Source organism: Rhodamnia argentea, chromosome 3, assembly GCF_020921035.1.
Source record: "Rhodamnia argentea isolate NSW1041297 chromosome 3, ASM2092103v1, whole genome shotgun sequence".
Lineage (NCBI taxonomy): Eukaryota > Viridiplantae > Streptophyta > Magnoliopsida > Myrtales > Myrtaceae > Rhodamnia > Rhodamnia argentea.
The window spans coordinates 35,852,913-35,869,056 of record NC_063152.1 but is presented as its reverse complement, the minus strand read 5'-3'; the positions used below and the strand labels follow the sequence as shown (position 1 = coordinate 35,869,056).

The 16,144-nt window shown below is 38.0% G+C and overlaps 2 protein-coding genes across 2 annotated transcripts in view; both read left to right on the top strand.

The window, feature by feature from the left end:
* The first annotated feature begins 2,548 nt into the window (after nucleotides 1-2,548).
* LOC125314322 (beta-amyrin 6-beta-monooxygenase-like) lies at nucleotides 2,549-4,297 on the top strand. The gene is made up of 3 exons (XM_048276318.1): nucleotides 2,549-3,584; nucleotides 3,682-3,869; nucleotides 3,992-4,297. Exons 1-3 carry the CDS (start codon nucleotides 2,630-2,632, stop codon nucleotides 4,286-4,288), a joined length of 1,440 nt encoding a protein of 479 aa, XP_048132275.1. The 5' UTR covers nucleotides 2,549-2,629; the 3' UTR covers nucleotides 4,289-4,297.
* Nucleotides 2,552-16,144, top strand: part of LOC115730130 (beta-amyrin 28-monooxygenase-like) — a 58,439-nt gene continuing 44,846 nt past the window's right edge. The window contains exon 1 of the mRNA XM_048276314.1: nucleotides 2,552-2,609. The gene's annotated coding sequence lies outside the window, so the exon portion shown is untranslated. The remainder of the gene's footprint in view (nucleotides 2,610-16,144) is intronic.

Below are 16,144 nucleotides of genomic sequence, written 5' to 3'. Positions count from 1 at the left end.
GGAGAGAGAGAGATGTTTTTGCAACCTGCACATTGTACATAACGCACACAATGTGACTTGTATAGTATAATAGAATATGATAGAACCGGATCCAAAAAAAAAGGACTCGTCCATTTTTTTTTTACATGTACCACGAGTATGTGAGTACAAGGAGCTCGATTATCTGGAGATTCATAAGAACCCTTTACAAGCTTGGATTTACATCGAATCGAATCACTCGAAGAGAAACCACGTCCCCCAATGAGAAATTCAAGTAAAATATACGTTCATCAGGAGATTTCAGACATTGTAGTAGGATGATGTGGTATGTATTAATTATCACTTGATTTGGCTCTAATAGTCATTATTTCGAGATGGTTGAGATATTATAATTTTGACTTTTTCTGCGTAACTTAATCAAAACAAAAAAGAAAGTATTAAATAGACATAGACCACCAAGTAGGACGACTCGAGAAGGGCATTTCGGACTTGTTGATTGACTGCATCCACACTCCACATTTTGAGCCAGAACCATGGGAATGAAGGAACTTCTGATAGGAATGGTTTGTTTCTTCTTTTCTATTATCCCAAGTCCACAACGAAAGAAAAAAAATATTGTATAGACTTGCAGAAATCGCGAATGGGGAGCAAAGCAATTTTGGGCACGCATGACAACACTTCTCGAGCAGAAATCCGTTTGATAACGTAACTTCTGAAGCAGAAATCTATTTAGTTACACAATTTCATTTTTTTTGCTTCTGAAATATTTTTTTTGCTCCAGAAATAGTTTTTGGAGCTACTTGAAGAAGTGAAAAAGATTTACTTCTATCAAGAAGTAAAAAAATCAATTTCTAGAGCAGAAGTGTTGCCATGCAAGCCCAGCCGCCCATGCTGGTGGAAGAAAAAAGACAGAAGAGATATAAACTAATTCACAGTGACGCGATATATGAGAGTTTATATTGTTTAAATGATAGAAATTACATGAATAATGGATGAAAAATATTTTTATTTACTGAGAGAACAAGGATTCCTGCAGACCTTGACCTGAAGAAGTACAGTTGGTCTAGGCAATGGCGCTTTGGAAGGACTCTAAAGTCCCGTTCTTTTGTTGGCCAAAACCCTAAACAAATGACCCGACAAACTGATACTTGGCATATGCTCCCACCAATATAGTAATCACAAAGAAATAATTTGCTCTTCCTTAAAAAAGGGTCGATTCTGAAATGATCTTCAAACCCATGCGAGCACATGAAACGAAGATTAGTCCCGCAAATCAAGATTGCAAACTGAATAACTTATTCCTATTCGCAGCTCTTTTTGGACCTTATCACATGACCATTTGCTACTAAGCTTTAGAAATAAATACCTAATTAAACACATTCTGTCCCACCTCAAATGTCCAATGTGATCTTCAAGCTGATTATAGATTGGACTAGATCTAGAAGATTAGATTATTAAAATAATATTGCTGAGGATATTCACATGGGCCACGCGGACCACGATGGCACAACGAAGGAGGACCGCATAAGATCACCTTAGGAAATGCCATATGCACGTCATTTTGGACTCGCAATTCAAAACAACAAAGAGCACTGGTGCTCTGCTCATTCAAACTTAAGATTTCCCAAGTCATTAGTGTAGAAATTTGTAGCAAAAACTTAACCGAATTCTCACTCGTTTTATCCATTTTTTACGTCTTTTGACGATTAGAAATGTTTATGTCACCTTAGTTGATAAATATCAAATCGTGTCTTCGCACATTGCCAAACTTTTAAGGATGCCTATCGTAGAATCAAAAGTCAAGATTGGTGACTGGAACCCCTCTTCTTCCAACTTTGGAACAAATATGGCACGCCAATCTTTCACAGGAGCTTAATTTCGAGAAATTATATCTTCTACTATTTTGATGCTGCATATACAGTTTGTACACATCTTTTCTTTGTTTTCCGAGCCTATGGTTTTTGACACATCTTCTCTTCGTCTCCCGAGCCTATAATCAAGCGAATAAAAAGCGCATGGATAGAGGTTACGAGAAAATTGTTTATAAAACTCCAAAGTGACATTTTATTTTCACCCGCTTTAATGACTATATGATCCGTCCCTCTAGCCAATTTAGTACTTATTGAATAATAAACTCTGCTAATGCAACTAAAATACTAATATAAAATGCATAAAATATGTAATTTGTATTTACTACATATAGGACATATCAAGATAGTTTTCTACAAAATTAATATAATTACTAAACCACTATTTCCCTAAAATGGTTACTTTCCGTAGCCGTTTTCGTGGGGACAGAAAAAGAAAATTGAAACCCTAGTTAGCCAAAAGCGAAGAGTACATGCACTCCCATTCTCCGTCAAATGGGCGACTATTTCTTCTTTTGGAAAGACATGTCGGGTCGCCAACTATGGAACTCACATTAAGTGCACAAGCGGTCAAAGCACGAACCTTCCCCTCTACATTAAGTGTATTGGAAAAATCCGTCAAATTAGACCAAATGCATGGTCAAAGCACGCACCTTCCCCATCCTCTCCTATATAAATGATCCCAATCCTGGTGGTTTTTCTCCATCCTCGACCTTACCCATCTTTTCTCTCCTCAGTATCAGTGTTTGCATTCTGAGAAGGAGAAGAAGAAGAAGAAGAACATGGATTTCTATACCCAGCTGTTTCTTTACGTCTCCATCCTCTACATATCTCTTTACCTTCTCTTCCTCGTCTTCCGAAAGAAATCCTCCGTCCCTAACCTGCCGCCTGGCAAAAAGGGATGGCCCATCATCGGCGAGTCCCCCGCTTTCGTAGGCGCAGCGAAGAGCGGCTGCCCCGAAAAGTTCATAAACGACCGCACGGCCAAATACTCACCAGATGTCTTTCGTACCTCGTTGCTTGGAGAGGACATGGCCGTCTTCTGCGGTGCTGCCGGCAACAAGTTCTTGTTCTCTGGCCAGAACAAGTACATCACCACCTGGTGGCCCACTTCCATGAAGAAGGTCGCCATCTTCCCGGAAACCATGGAGAAGTTCAACAAGGATGACCCCAAGAAAATGCGCAGCTTCTTGCCGGAATTCCTAAAACCAGAGGCTCTCCAATGTTACATACCTATCATGGACTCCATGACTAGGGAGCACATGGAGAGTGACTGGTCTCCTTATAAGGAAGTGAAGGTGTTTCCTTTGACAAAGAACTACACCTTCGCCTTGGCGTGCCGTCTGTTCATGAATATTAAGGACCCCAAGGTCGTGTCGAAATTCGCCGACCCATTTGCTCGTATTGCTCCGGGATTCACTTCGGTGCCAATCAATGTTCCTGGCACGCCATTCAACAAAGCAGTTGAAGGAGGAAAAGTCATAAGGCAAGAGCTTCTCAACATTATCAGACAAAGGAAGCAGGAGATTTCGGAGGGCAAAGATGCGAACGCAAGGGACTTGTTGACTCGATTGCTTACCGAAGCAGATGATGACGGTAGTGTTTATTACGAAATGGACACATCCAACAAAATCATTGGATTGCTTATTGCAAGTCATGACACCACCAGTACATCTATCACCGTAATAGTGAACTATCTAGCTTCGTTGCCCCACATCTATGAGAAAGTTTACAAAGGTAAATTTTCTAGCTTCATTGTCACATTATTATGTCCTTTCAAACCAAAATCCATATAATTTGCTAATATTTAACTCACTTACTTCAATGTCAACAGAGCAAATGGATATTGCAAAGTCTAAAGCCCCGGGTGAATTACTAAACTGGGATGATATTCAGAAGATGAAGTATTCATGGAACGTGGCTTGTGAGTCAATGAGGCTAACTCCACCTGCACAGGGATCATTCAGGGAGGCCATCACCGATTTCACTTTTGCTGGTTACACAATTCCAAAGGGATGGAAGGTAAATATCTACTTACGATTCCTTTTTTTTTTTTTTTTTTTGAAGGTTATTCAATGAACCAATTCATAGGGTCAACTAGTGATAATATGCGTTGATTTTCTTAATCCTTCTGTTCTTTGCAGACATTTTGGACGGTGTATACAACTCACAAGAACCCCAAGTACTTCCCCGATCCTGAAAAATTCGACCCCTCAAGATTCGAAGGAAATGGACCCGCACCTTTCACCTATGTTCCCTTCGGAGGTGGACCTCGCATGTGCCCCGGAAAAGAGTATGCTCGGCTCGAAATACTCATTTTCATGCACAATCTCGTGACGAAATTCAAGCTCGAGAAGGTCGATCAGGATGAAAAGATCATCTACAATCCCTCGCCGGTCCCTTCCAACGGTCTTCTTATTCGTCTCCAACCCCTTAACTAAAATCTTTTAGAGCTCATGTATGGATACTCTGGTTGTACACTCAACATTTACAATATGTACTATTACAGTTTTGTTAATTTGTTTTTCCAGTGTAACAATGTTACGTTGATCAAATTAAAATTCTCGCTTTGTCCCTCCATAATATCAATATATTTCCTCATTAAGTTTGCGTAATTTTTCTTTTATAATTTAAGGATATGATACCATCTTGCATAATATTTTTGCAGATGGTATCTATATCTTCCCTCATACACACATACATATATTTATGTTTCATCAAGTTCAAGGATGTCATTGGACAATGGGCCAAAACTTAGGTACTATAAGTGTCATTTATCCTTGAAAATATTAATGGTCGAGTGAAGCTCCCAAATCACGCTTAGGCTAATTTGGTTTCTATGCATTTTGAAGATATGAACCGTCTCATATTGTGCAATATACGTGACCATGTACTAGTATATTATAGAACCTAATTAATCTTCATATCGGATTGAATGCAGTGCACACGAAGTAGTTTTTTTTTTTTTTTGGGTCAAATACACGAAGTAGTTCAATATTCAGGTTTTAATGCACACGTCGTAGTTCAGTATAAATACTGAAGTTAAAGACAAGGTTTCTAGATAAGTACGAAGTAATTATTGCTGATAAACTGTGCGTTGTTTTTCTTGCCGGTCATGAAATCCGACAAGTGATCCATGAAACCCTTTCGGCGAGTCCCACTTGATACTTGATTCGAAAATAGTTCCATTTTATTTCCAAAAATGATTAACAGGGAGAATATTATACTTAGTTTTTTGTGAATTTGGAAATGGGAGAGTTCGGGTAGATCTGGACCTATCCAATTTTACATGGATCATCCATCAAATTACGGACACATGATAAATGTGACTAACATGAAAAAATATCTCTTTCTCTCGTTCTCGATCCCGCTCTTCCTCCAAAAGAAAATAACTAAACTGACAGTGACACTCGGCGATGGCAAAAGCCGCCGCGGCTGCCACCTACACCGTCACGGCCTTCACTTTCCGTCTCGGGCAGATCTTGACACACACACATTTGGGGTGCCTGCTTTAGAGTCTGTACCCCAATTAGCCTCTCCCTCCCCCACTAAAAGGTGGTGACTTAATTGAAACGGATAGATGCGAATCGCAATTCGCAACACAATTTAACACTCGCCACACACACATAGAAGAAATGCTCTCAATGTTATCAATATTCAAAGGGTACGCAGTTTTCTTTTTTCAATGATACAAAAATTTCGTAAAATCATCAGAAATAACCTAAAAGTTATGAATTGTGGGGGATTCAATCTAGAGCATCAATGATTCAATTCACACCATGTTTCAATAAGATCAACCTCAAACCCCAAAATGGAAAGAGCGGAAGGTAAATTGGTTTAATAGGTCTTGTCCAAGAAATTAACGAGTAGTCTATTCGGTTAAACATTCACTCGAGAAGAAGTAATGTCAAATAAGGCCTTTTTTTGATCAGCCTGAATACCACCAGACCGTCGAGCAAAAAGAAAAAAGGTTTGCAATGAAATAAGTACGTCGCGTTAATTAGGTCTTCACTAGAGACCCTCAGCTTTGCCGAAACATATAGGACGTTAGTTTGAATCATGGGAGTCTACTTACACAGTCAAACGAACAACAAGAAATGTGTGAATTAGTATTCGTGAACATGAGCTCATAATTAGGGTTTGAGAAAAAAGCGTAGCTCGTGCATGTGTCGCACAATTCCCAGCTCCAAGAGGCAACATTTATGGCTTAGTTTCATGATGATTGAAAGCTAAACGGCAGTCCCTAGCTATAGCAAAGTAGCCTTGTCGTGAGGGATAGCATACCTACTTTGAGCTTCATATTTCTATTCCATGAGCCCTTACATGGTGAATGCAAAACCTCTCTTATGGCGATCTTCTGGAAAAATCCCAAACTGCTAAAATTCTGCCTTAAGGTCAAACTTGGAATAGATCCTTGCATGAGTTAAGCATGAAAATAGACCTTTCTGTTGGGCAAAGGAAATTTATCATCCGGCAGAAAAATGACGTAGAGGCTAGTAATTTATGGCCAATCTTTTTTCCCTCTATTTTGCTCAGCTTCTTGAAAGACAATTGGACAAAGAACTCAAAATTTAGCCATAAGGGATTGAAACATTTCTCCATAAACTCTGAGTGAGTTTCTGCACATGACCTCAGTAAATACTGCAACATTAGTTCGATTTGGGTTGCTTGCAAGGAATACAACCTTTTGATATTAACAAACTCTTGAACTGGTCCTTGAACCGTAGTCCATTCGAAATAATCCGAAGAGCAGGGAGCTGGTTTAGAATATCCCATCCAACCATGAGATCCCTATTTGGATTTGAGGATCCAAGGATTATTGTGATAATGGAGCATTTAGGAAAGAAATGAATCTTTATGGGTTTGCTCCTTGCTTTTGTAGAAAATCTTGTTCTAGATGCAGACTGGAAATGTCTAATATAATGTTCCCAAAATTCATCAGGAAGAATTTTAGGATCATGGACAGATGCATTGGCTCTAGTATCAATAAGTGTGATAACCTGGCTAGGAGTATCGTACTTAATTGGTATGATGTATATGGACAGATACGGATCATGGAATGAAGTAATTTCAAAGCTTTCAACGGGTTCAGGAGTTTCGGGGTATGGATTGTTGGAGGTGATTTCAGTTGGTGGTTGGGTAAGCTCTGGTGAAGGTTCTGGGCTGAAAAAGTATAGGCTATTAGTGTCACTAGATATTTCATCCTTACTGTCAAAGGTTTCAATAGCACAGATGTTAGTCTCTGTTGGTTCTTCTTCAAGAGAGAAGACTGATTCAATATCATCATTATCGAGAGAAATACCTGCTGTTTTTTCAAGATTCTGGATCATCTTTATGTGCTTGTTTTTCTTAGCTACCTTGGGACACCTTTTAGCAAAATGTCCTTTTTGTCTGCAAATATAACTTCTATTCCCTTTCTTCTTTCTTTTGGGAAACTTTGATTTGCGAATAAACTTGTACCTCTTCTTTTTGGAAGACTTGAACTTAATCTTCCTGAAATGCTTCTGTTTTTTTGGAGAGCATTCACAATTGGCATGCCCTTTTGGACATTTGATGTGCAGCTCAAGCTTCTGGCAAGCCCTGTCAAACTGGGCATTAGCTTGGAGAGAAGACTTTTTTTTTTTTGGAGATAAGACTTGATTGTCTATCTTTTTGGCACAAATCATCAATAGCAAGATGGACTTGATGGATTTCTCCAATGGTAGCATCTAAAGTTCTTCTTTTTATCTAGAAATTTCTCTCAACAGCTGTGGTGAGTTCCTTTGGAATAGCCGTCAAAAAGATAGTTTTAAGAACAGGATCAGCTCCTATATCATAGAAGAGCTTTATCATCTCTTTGAAATGTTGATCCGAATCTTTTATTTTATGGAACAACATTTCCTATCAAAGAATTATCGCTGCTTTAATTCCTTTTGATCGGTGATATCACCAATAAAGAATTGATGGATCAAACTAAGAGCATGATAAAAGTGTTGAAATGCTACAAAATGATTCTGGTCTGCTATGGGAAGGCAGTTCCACCATGCTTTCATGCTTTCAGTAAATTCGCTAACTCAAGGTCTAAAATCAGGTAGTCATCCACGCATAAAATTTTTACAGCCGATCTATCCACTTTGGAATGGCTGTGTTTCTACCTAATCTTCGGAATGGTTGTGTTTCTACCCTCTCCTTGAAACACATTAGACGAGCTTGGTTGGAATTGCTCTGTTGTTGATTTCACATCATGATCCTCATCTGCCATCGTTACTCCATACTAGCTTTAAGTATCTCTAATTACTGTAGACAATTTGGATAAAGTATCTAAATCATCATCACTGGAGTTTTCTTCAATCAGATCTGGTTCAATTGCAATTGTTGTGATTGCAGGGAGAGCTTGCTGATGCTACTGTCGAAGAAAAGACTCAACTGGATTTATATCATGAATGATGGAGGAGGATCTCTATCCTTGGGTTCTGGGGCCTTTCTTTTTCTTTTTGAGTCCCGAACGTGATCTTGTAATGTCCTCATATTAGGATGTTGAGGTGCTAAGTCTTGCCTTAATGAGATTTCAGCAAATATATTCCTAGTAGAACTCAAAGGAGAACTACCAAGCTGGAGAGTAGAGATTGGGCCAAAATGATCAACTATCTATTTTGAGTGGTGAGGAAGACCATATGCTCCTTAAGTTCAGCAATCTGCTGCTTCACTTTGCTATCTCTTCCTTTGGGTTTTCCAGATAATGATGCTGGATTCTTCTAGCTTCAAGGTTGGAAAGCCTTTTTTAATGGTTTCTAATCATGCCTTCTATCTTGATAGAAGTTTTTGTACCCTGATCAGTTCTTTGGTGTACTTGATCAAGTCATTCTCCCATGTCACCAAAGTCTTCAGGCTTCCCTCCAAGAGTTGTACCAATCTGCTGACGATCAGTGGTATGAGAAGCAAGTTTTCTAGAGTATAGTAGTCTTAGTTTGCCAATTAAGGACAGCCTCTCCAATAGAAATTTTTTTGGAATTGCCACTAGCTTCTACTCCTGAAGGATTTGGGATTTTAGCAATGTGCTTATATCTCTCGCCAGGACTAGATGTTTAAAACTCTTGCTCTAGCTCAGGTGAAGGTGTCAAAGGGGGAAACTTAACAAGAGAGAACATATGTATAGTCGGGCGACTTGCTATATCTTGTTCAATCTTTTAGATATTTGAGGGGGACAGGCTTCTCCTAGTTTGAGGGGTTCTGGTTTATAATAGGAATTCTTCTTAATCCACTTGTAAATAGACTTGTAGAATGGAGATATAGTTTCTGTTTTGGTGGATTATCAGGATCATGATCAAGAGGTGATGGTGAAGAAGCACTACATAAGATACCATGAACTGGTACCTTCCACCATCTTCACAAAAAGGACCTATGGAAGAGTCTCCATCTAGGTATCTCTTGTAAAAAGGAATCTCGAGCCCTTTTCTTTTTCTTTTTTGCTGAAGAGCGATCATCTTCTTCTTCTGGAAGAGATGTGCAAAGCTTACACTGGAAATCCAAATCCCAATAACAGTGTCCTGTAATCGGGTCTTTGAAGTGATAAATACGATTATAACTTGCATCAAACAGATGGATAGGGGGTCGTATCTGATGCCCAATATATGGTTCTCCTTCCTCATCCTTTTGATAATCCTGAACAAGTTGGACCCTTAGAAGAGTGAAGAAAAGAGAAATAGAGGCTTCTGCTTTCTGCTTCGTATAGTCAAATTTAACACCTAAACTACCATCCTTCTTCTTGGTAAACTTTGGCTTAGTGGACTAAACTAGGCAAACATCCTTGTGAAGCTTCTCATAGTTGGTTATCTGGGTTTTTGGAAGGAGCTTAATCATCTCTTCCCTCGAAATTTGTCTAGGATGTGAACATAGGATGCTGTATCGTTATTATCTATTGAGACCATTAAGGCATCTTCTGTTGCTGGAAGAGAAAGATCTATGGCATGGTTCCAGACCCTATACACCATTTGATAGTGTAAGGTAGCAACAACAGAGTCTGCTACTTGAGGGGCTCCGGCAATTTGGAGTTGCACCTTTAAGGTAGTAAGAAGTTGAGGGAAAGTGCCGTATTGAAATTTGGAAACAGAGTGACAAACATTGTTCCAGCATTTAAGGTAGTCTTAACTATCCCAATACATGCATGTTGGTAGTCAAGAAACCTTGTATCTAGAAGAGTCATACAAGTCCATGGAATGGTAAAGCAAGTCGAATTGCATCGTTGTGCAAATGAGTGTATCCTTGTTGAATCCATTGTTGAAGAAATTCAGGAGGAATTTGAAGAGTAATAAACTGTTCTTGCTGGGTAGTAGGAATATGATACTGATCAAACGAGGTGGATTGTACATATACCTTCACCTCTTTTGGAGTATGACGAATTAATTGCCTAATAGAACGGATGGGAGAAAAGGAAGATGTGTACTTATTAAAAGCAGTATAAGGATTTACAAGGGGAAGAGTAGTAAGGGAGATCTTCTCAGCTTCATTAAGGTAGGATGCCTCATAAAGCCAAGCTATTTTAGAGGCATCAGATCTACGAAGGGAAGTGGATGGAGTTAAAGTAACTAGTACATCTTTAACAACAGGTGGGTTTTAGGAGATTTCTGTTTCAGACGTGGGTGCGAATGTATTCTCCACTAGATATGATATGTCAACTAAGATCTGTCGCGACCTAAAAATTGGTTTTTTCAGGTTAACGGATTATTAGGTTAATTAGATTAACTAACTTAATTCGGACTCTCCCAAGTCCTACCGAATCGCAACTTAGGTTCAATTACACGCCAAGATTTTAAATTGGAGCCGCCACTAATCTTTTATAGTAGGTAGATTAGAAACCTAAATAAAGTATTCGGGAGAAAATACTTTATTTCATACGAACCAGAGATTAAATGGATTCGGGAACTTGGTTACATTAACTTTTCAATTAATGCCCTTTCGGTACCCGATTTTCATGAAAAATCCTTAGTTTGATGATTTGAATTAAATTTTTTTTTGGAGTTTTCTTTTATTAAATGCAATGCTAATGCAATCTACCTATATGACAAATGAGATGTAATGACATGGCAAAACTACGTGACATGGCATAATGACGTGGCAAATATGCATGACAAAGAAAATATAATAATGCAAACTAAACTATAATGCTATGCAACGTGGATGGTATTTTTTGGTATATTTTTGTGTATTTTCGGATTCATGAAAAAATAAAGGTAAAAACTACCCTAACGTGAAGTAACATCTAATTTAACTTAAGAAATTGATTTCTCAAAGTCCTAATTTTATTAGACATTATTTTCATGCAAAAAGTGAAGAGAAATGTGATTTAGCTTAAGAAAATGTGATATCTTTTTTTGGGATTTTTTAGGAATTTATTTAAACCATGAAAACAATGAAATTTGAACAAAAATAAACAATATTGCCCATAAAACACCTTTAAATCCGAAATTCCGATTTTTATTCACAACATCTCCCGAGATTAGGGTTAGCAAGTGAATATATTATAGAATTACCGTCGTCCCTATATACATAGGGCAAACCTTGAAATTCTATTTAGGAATTAGCGATCCGCTCCTCGAGATCGAGGATTTGATATCTAATTCACACGTACGGGCACGATCGTACTTCGAGATCGAAGTCATATGTTGCCTTTAATGTACGTTTTCCGAGGGGCAATGCACAATTGGGGAGCATGTGTTATGGGCAAGGTAGATTATAAAAATATTTGAATTAGACTAAGGTATAAAAAAAAATAATTTCTCTGCCAACTAGGGATAGGTGCCGAAATTTTAAAGAGGATAAGCCCCTATCCACAAAGGATTCGCATATCTTTCAATTTCAGGAAACTTTATCTCTTGAGATTTAAAAAAAAGATTTTTTAGATAACTATCCAAACCTAAAAGATATGATCAGAATTTTTAAGAGTTTCAATTCATCACAAGATAATCTTGAACATTCCAAAAGATGTGCATAATATCTTTAAGATGTGATCGGGATTCAGATTATCTTAAATTCAAATCAAATATCCAAAAATATGCTCATGATATATATGCAATCATCCACAAAGTCATAAGACAAGATCTATCAGACAGTTATCTCAAAAATTTCGAAAATCATGAGATTATATTCGAGGATTTCAAAAGAGATTATCTTGCCTAATGTGTCAAAATTCAATTTCCTTTTTGGATGAGTAGCAAACAAACACCCTTTAACCCATGTAAAATTCACACATTCATGCACGGCAACTAGTCATGAAGATGCAAGACGACAGGAATTGAGCAAAGGAAACATTCGAACAATGTGTTAGCATAAAAAAAAAACAGCATGAATTACGTACAAAACAGCAGCTAAAAATCAATCAAAGACTCGCCCTTTAGCTCCCGCGACATTCTGCATGTGTCAGCATCATAAATAACACAAAAACATCTTGATTTGGGCCAAAACAGCATGTGGACAATGCAGAAAAAACATCAGAACGGCAGCAACACAGCAGATAAAGCACTCTAAAACATGCTTAAATCAACCCTAAAAGTGCAAGAGTGTTACCTTGAATTGTTCAGAAAAATCTGCACGCACAAGCTGCAAATTTCGGCCAAAAAACAGCTGTGGTGGATGAATTCTTTCGGACTAGCAACGAGCAAGCAACGGTGATCAACTCTTGCGTTTATATCAATCTCGGAGTGGTTGGGCACTCGAATGTTTGTTGAGAGAACCTGCAGTAAAATCAAAAGTGTGCCAACGTGGTCCAAGAAGCTTGCAGAGTGGACGAAATCTTTGGCTTTCTCGAGGGTTCAAGTGTTGGCGTAAGCACGAGAGCAGCGGTAGATGTGTTGATGAACGGGATCCGCGGAGAGGAAGCTCTCAACTCTTTCTTTCTCTCATATGTTGCTCACGTGAAATTTCCGAATTGTGGAACCAGAGATCCCCCGTGACGTGAATGTAAGTCCCTTTTATAAGCAAAGACCACTAGGGTTTTCTCAAGATCTCCATGTTTTTTTCTTTTCAAAAGAATATCGTATTATCTAAATATAATTAAAGCTTTAAGGGTTATTAAATAATGCAGATTTTCCAAGCCCAGCATCACATGTATATCTACAAGATTTGATCCATGTTATATTCGTGGCCTTGATCAAATTTCCAACCAACATGGGCTCGGTCTCGCTCAATTTTGACGAGGCTTAGGACTCTTGTTTTTGCCTATGAATTTTGGACACCATGTCCCCTTCGCGTGCTTGCTAAATTTCTGATGAGTTCTTGCTCAGACCCTATGTCAATTTCGGATTCACTTCCGCCACAGGTCCAATGCAAAATGTAATGCATGAATACTAAAATTGAATGAAAATGATGAGCTATTACTTTTGGTAGGAATTAAAATTTAACTCCAGATTTTTATGCAAAATAAATGAATAAGGAGAAATCAAATTTAGGTGTCAACAAGATCAAACATGGCGATTAGGCGTAGGTTCCCTAGCTTAGCTTATTCTAATTCAGAACTTTCATTCCTAATAAAATGAGTAGAAACTAAGACAGCTTTAATATAGTTTAGACATAGGCTTCTCTAGCTTCAAACTCATGGGGATTATGTCCGGGGCTTAAAAATGAAGCCTGGTATATCCTTTACCTGATTTGGTATCAGATCAAGTTCATGGGGATCATGTCCCACGGCTTAGGATAAAGCCGTGTATATTCCTTGCCCGACAAGTATCAGGTTTCCTTCTCGTTGTTCTTTTATTAAGGGAGAGGTTACCATAAATACAATAACGTTCATATGGCGCTAATTTGAGAGCCATAACATTTTCTTCGATAAATTAAGTGTCATAACTTTTGGACGGCAATCACTTAAGTGCCAAAATTTTTTTTGCAGATCGCTTGAGTCCCATATGATATTTCAATCGTTCACTTGAATATTATAACTTTTTAAAATCTTTCACCACAAGTGTTGTGCCGCAGAGGATGTCCGGCACTTGGGTGAATGTTTTTAAAAGGTTTTGGCACTCAAGTGACCGGTTAAACTAATGGCACTCAAGTGATCGAAAAAAGTTATTATACTAAAGTGAGTGCTAGTCAAAAGTTATGGCATTTGTGTCATTAAATTTTTTTTTAATGGTTTGGATAAGCCTTAGGACCATAATAAATCCATGAAAACTCTCACATGAATAATTAGCGACTCTAGTGACACTTAGGAATTATAATTGGTAACAAAAGCCATTTGATCACTTAGATGAGCAATTCCAACCAAGTTAGACGTACCGAAAGAGCATTAGTAGAAATTAGTAGTATAATTAAGTCCCCGACCCTAGAAAGTCTCTAGTTGCGTAGAAAGTGAGGTAATCTTTAGTGCTTCACTTGGCTTCTAGTTGACCCCGATAAGCTAGTGGCGACTCCCATTTTGCATAGAATATTCATAAGCTAAATTGAACTTAAAATGAAACCCAGCATTGCGCGAGTTAAGGGTTTGAGAGAGCCCGTGCCTAATCAAGGGCCATAGGCTTGCCTTTTTGGGCATTACCCATAGACCTATTTCCTCGACCATGTTGAGAAGGGTTGTGACAGTTTTCGGGAATGAATCGTGATTTCAGATTTTAAGGGGAAAATCCCTTTTAACTTTTGATCCAAGAAGAGTTATGAGGGCCATATTACTAGTTTGAAAAACTTGTTACGCTAACTTTATAGAGCATATAGCAAAAACTCCAATAAGAAGAAAACCCACAAAATAAGCGATACAACAACGGTAACTTTTGATCCAAGACGATTTACGAGGCCCATAAGACTGATACGAAAAATTCATTTTGAGCTCTATGCTAGGGCCGAAAAGGGGCACATCACATGTATTAACCTTTTGAAGTACTTGTGATCATAACCTAAATTTTGTTAATTCCTTTTCTCTTCTTTTTAATTATAAATTAGGAGTTTGAGTCGGTATAGAAGTTCGGTTATCTGAATACCCATGAAACCATTTGTAATCCAATCGGAACACTTTGCCGGTAATTTTTCTGTGAATTGAGGAGCCTTATTTTGAGCGTAGGACGATTTTACATTCCTCGATGAAGATCATGTGCTGCGTGTTACGGAAACAACTCTGACTCAATTAAGTCATCATCGCTTGATTTGGCACCATAAGTTATCATTTCAAGATAATTGACATCCGCGAGTGAATAAGGGACATCATAAGTTAAGTTCGCCATTTCTTCGCCAATCGCTGGGGTTCTTTCAATCAAACCTGACAGCAACAGCAAAGCCGAATTCTAAAATAGACAATAAAGCGTTTGATCGTCCGTATAAAACTCGGGATAGGATATATTTTATCTTATCCCGTGTTTGGTAGGTGTCCCGGATAGTATAATGTCGGATATAGATAGGATATAACCTGGATAAAAAAATTCGAGGGGAGGGGGTAGGATAAGGTCGGATAGGATTTCTCTTATCCGTCATATAAAAGCTAACTTTTAAAATGATGATAATTTTCTTGTCTCATTTGTTTCTATTTTCATTTTATTTTATTTTATTTTTGCAAACAGGTTTGAAAATTTAATAAAATGTGTATATTTTCAAGTTTTTTTGTGTATGAGAACGTTATTTTTATAGTAATAAGATCGGAATATTTCATGAGTATCACGTAAGAGCATATATGTCCTTTATATTGATATACGCTTTCTACCAAATGCAGGATATGATAGGATATGAGAATATCCGATTTTAAATCCGCAGTTTACCAAACAATGGATATGATATGGCCAAATCCCTAGATTTCTTATCATATCCTATCCAATCCTATTATGACCGGAAATCCCAACGACCAAACGCAGCCAAAGAGGACAACTTTGAGCAGGGAATTTTTCGGACACGTTCATTCACTGCATCCCCAATTTGACCTAAAACCGTGGAACGAAGGAACTTCTGATAGGGATGGTTTGTCTTTTCCTTATTTATTCCAAGTCCATCGATGCAATGCCCGGAAATTTCCTGGCAACGCGAAATGACCATTAAACCATCTATATTCTCGTTTAGAACCGCGTCTGTTTTACACATCTGTCACCCTAACAATCTTTATTGGTAGTTGTATTTACGGGGTTAAAAGTGGAGAATGAACTAAAGTAATTTTGACGGCTCGTAACTTTGTTAACTTAATTTTAAAAGATCATTTGTAAATATAATATTCCTATACAAATGACATGTTAATTTTCTCGAGATATTGATGCGATGGGCACAAGTAGGCCACACACCATTACTAGCTTTTTTACTCTCCCTTGTAGATTAATGCAAGTTGATGCAATAGAGTGAACGGAGTTCAAACATCCATA

Bases quoted from the DNA above. Each gene is read 5' to 3' on its own strand.
- LOC125314322 (XM_048276318.1), top strand. From the start codon at position 2,630: ATGGATTTCTATACCCAGCTGTTTCTTTACGTCTCCATCCTCTACATA. The intron at 3,585-3,681 runs GTAAATTTTCTA...CAATGTCAACAG, and splicing joins CTATGAGAAAGTTTACAAAG to AGCAAATGGATATTGCAAAG. The intron at 3,870-3,991 runs GTAAATATCTAC...TGTTCTTTGCAG, and splicing joins CAATTCCAAAGGGATGGAAG to ACATTTTGGACGGTGTATAC.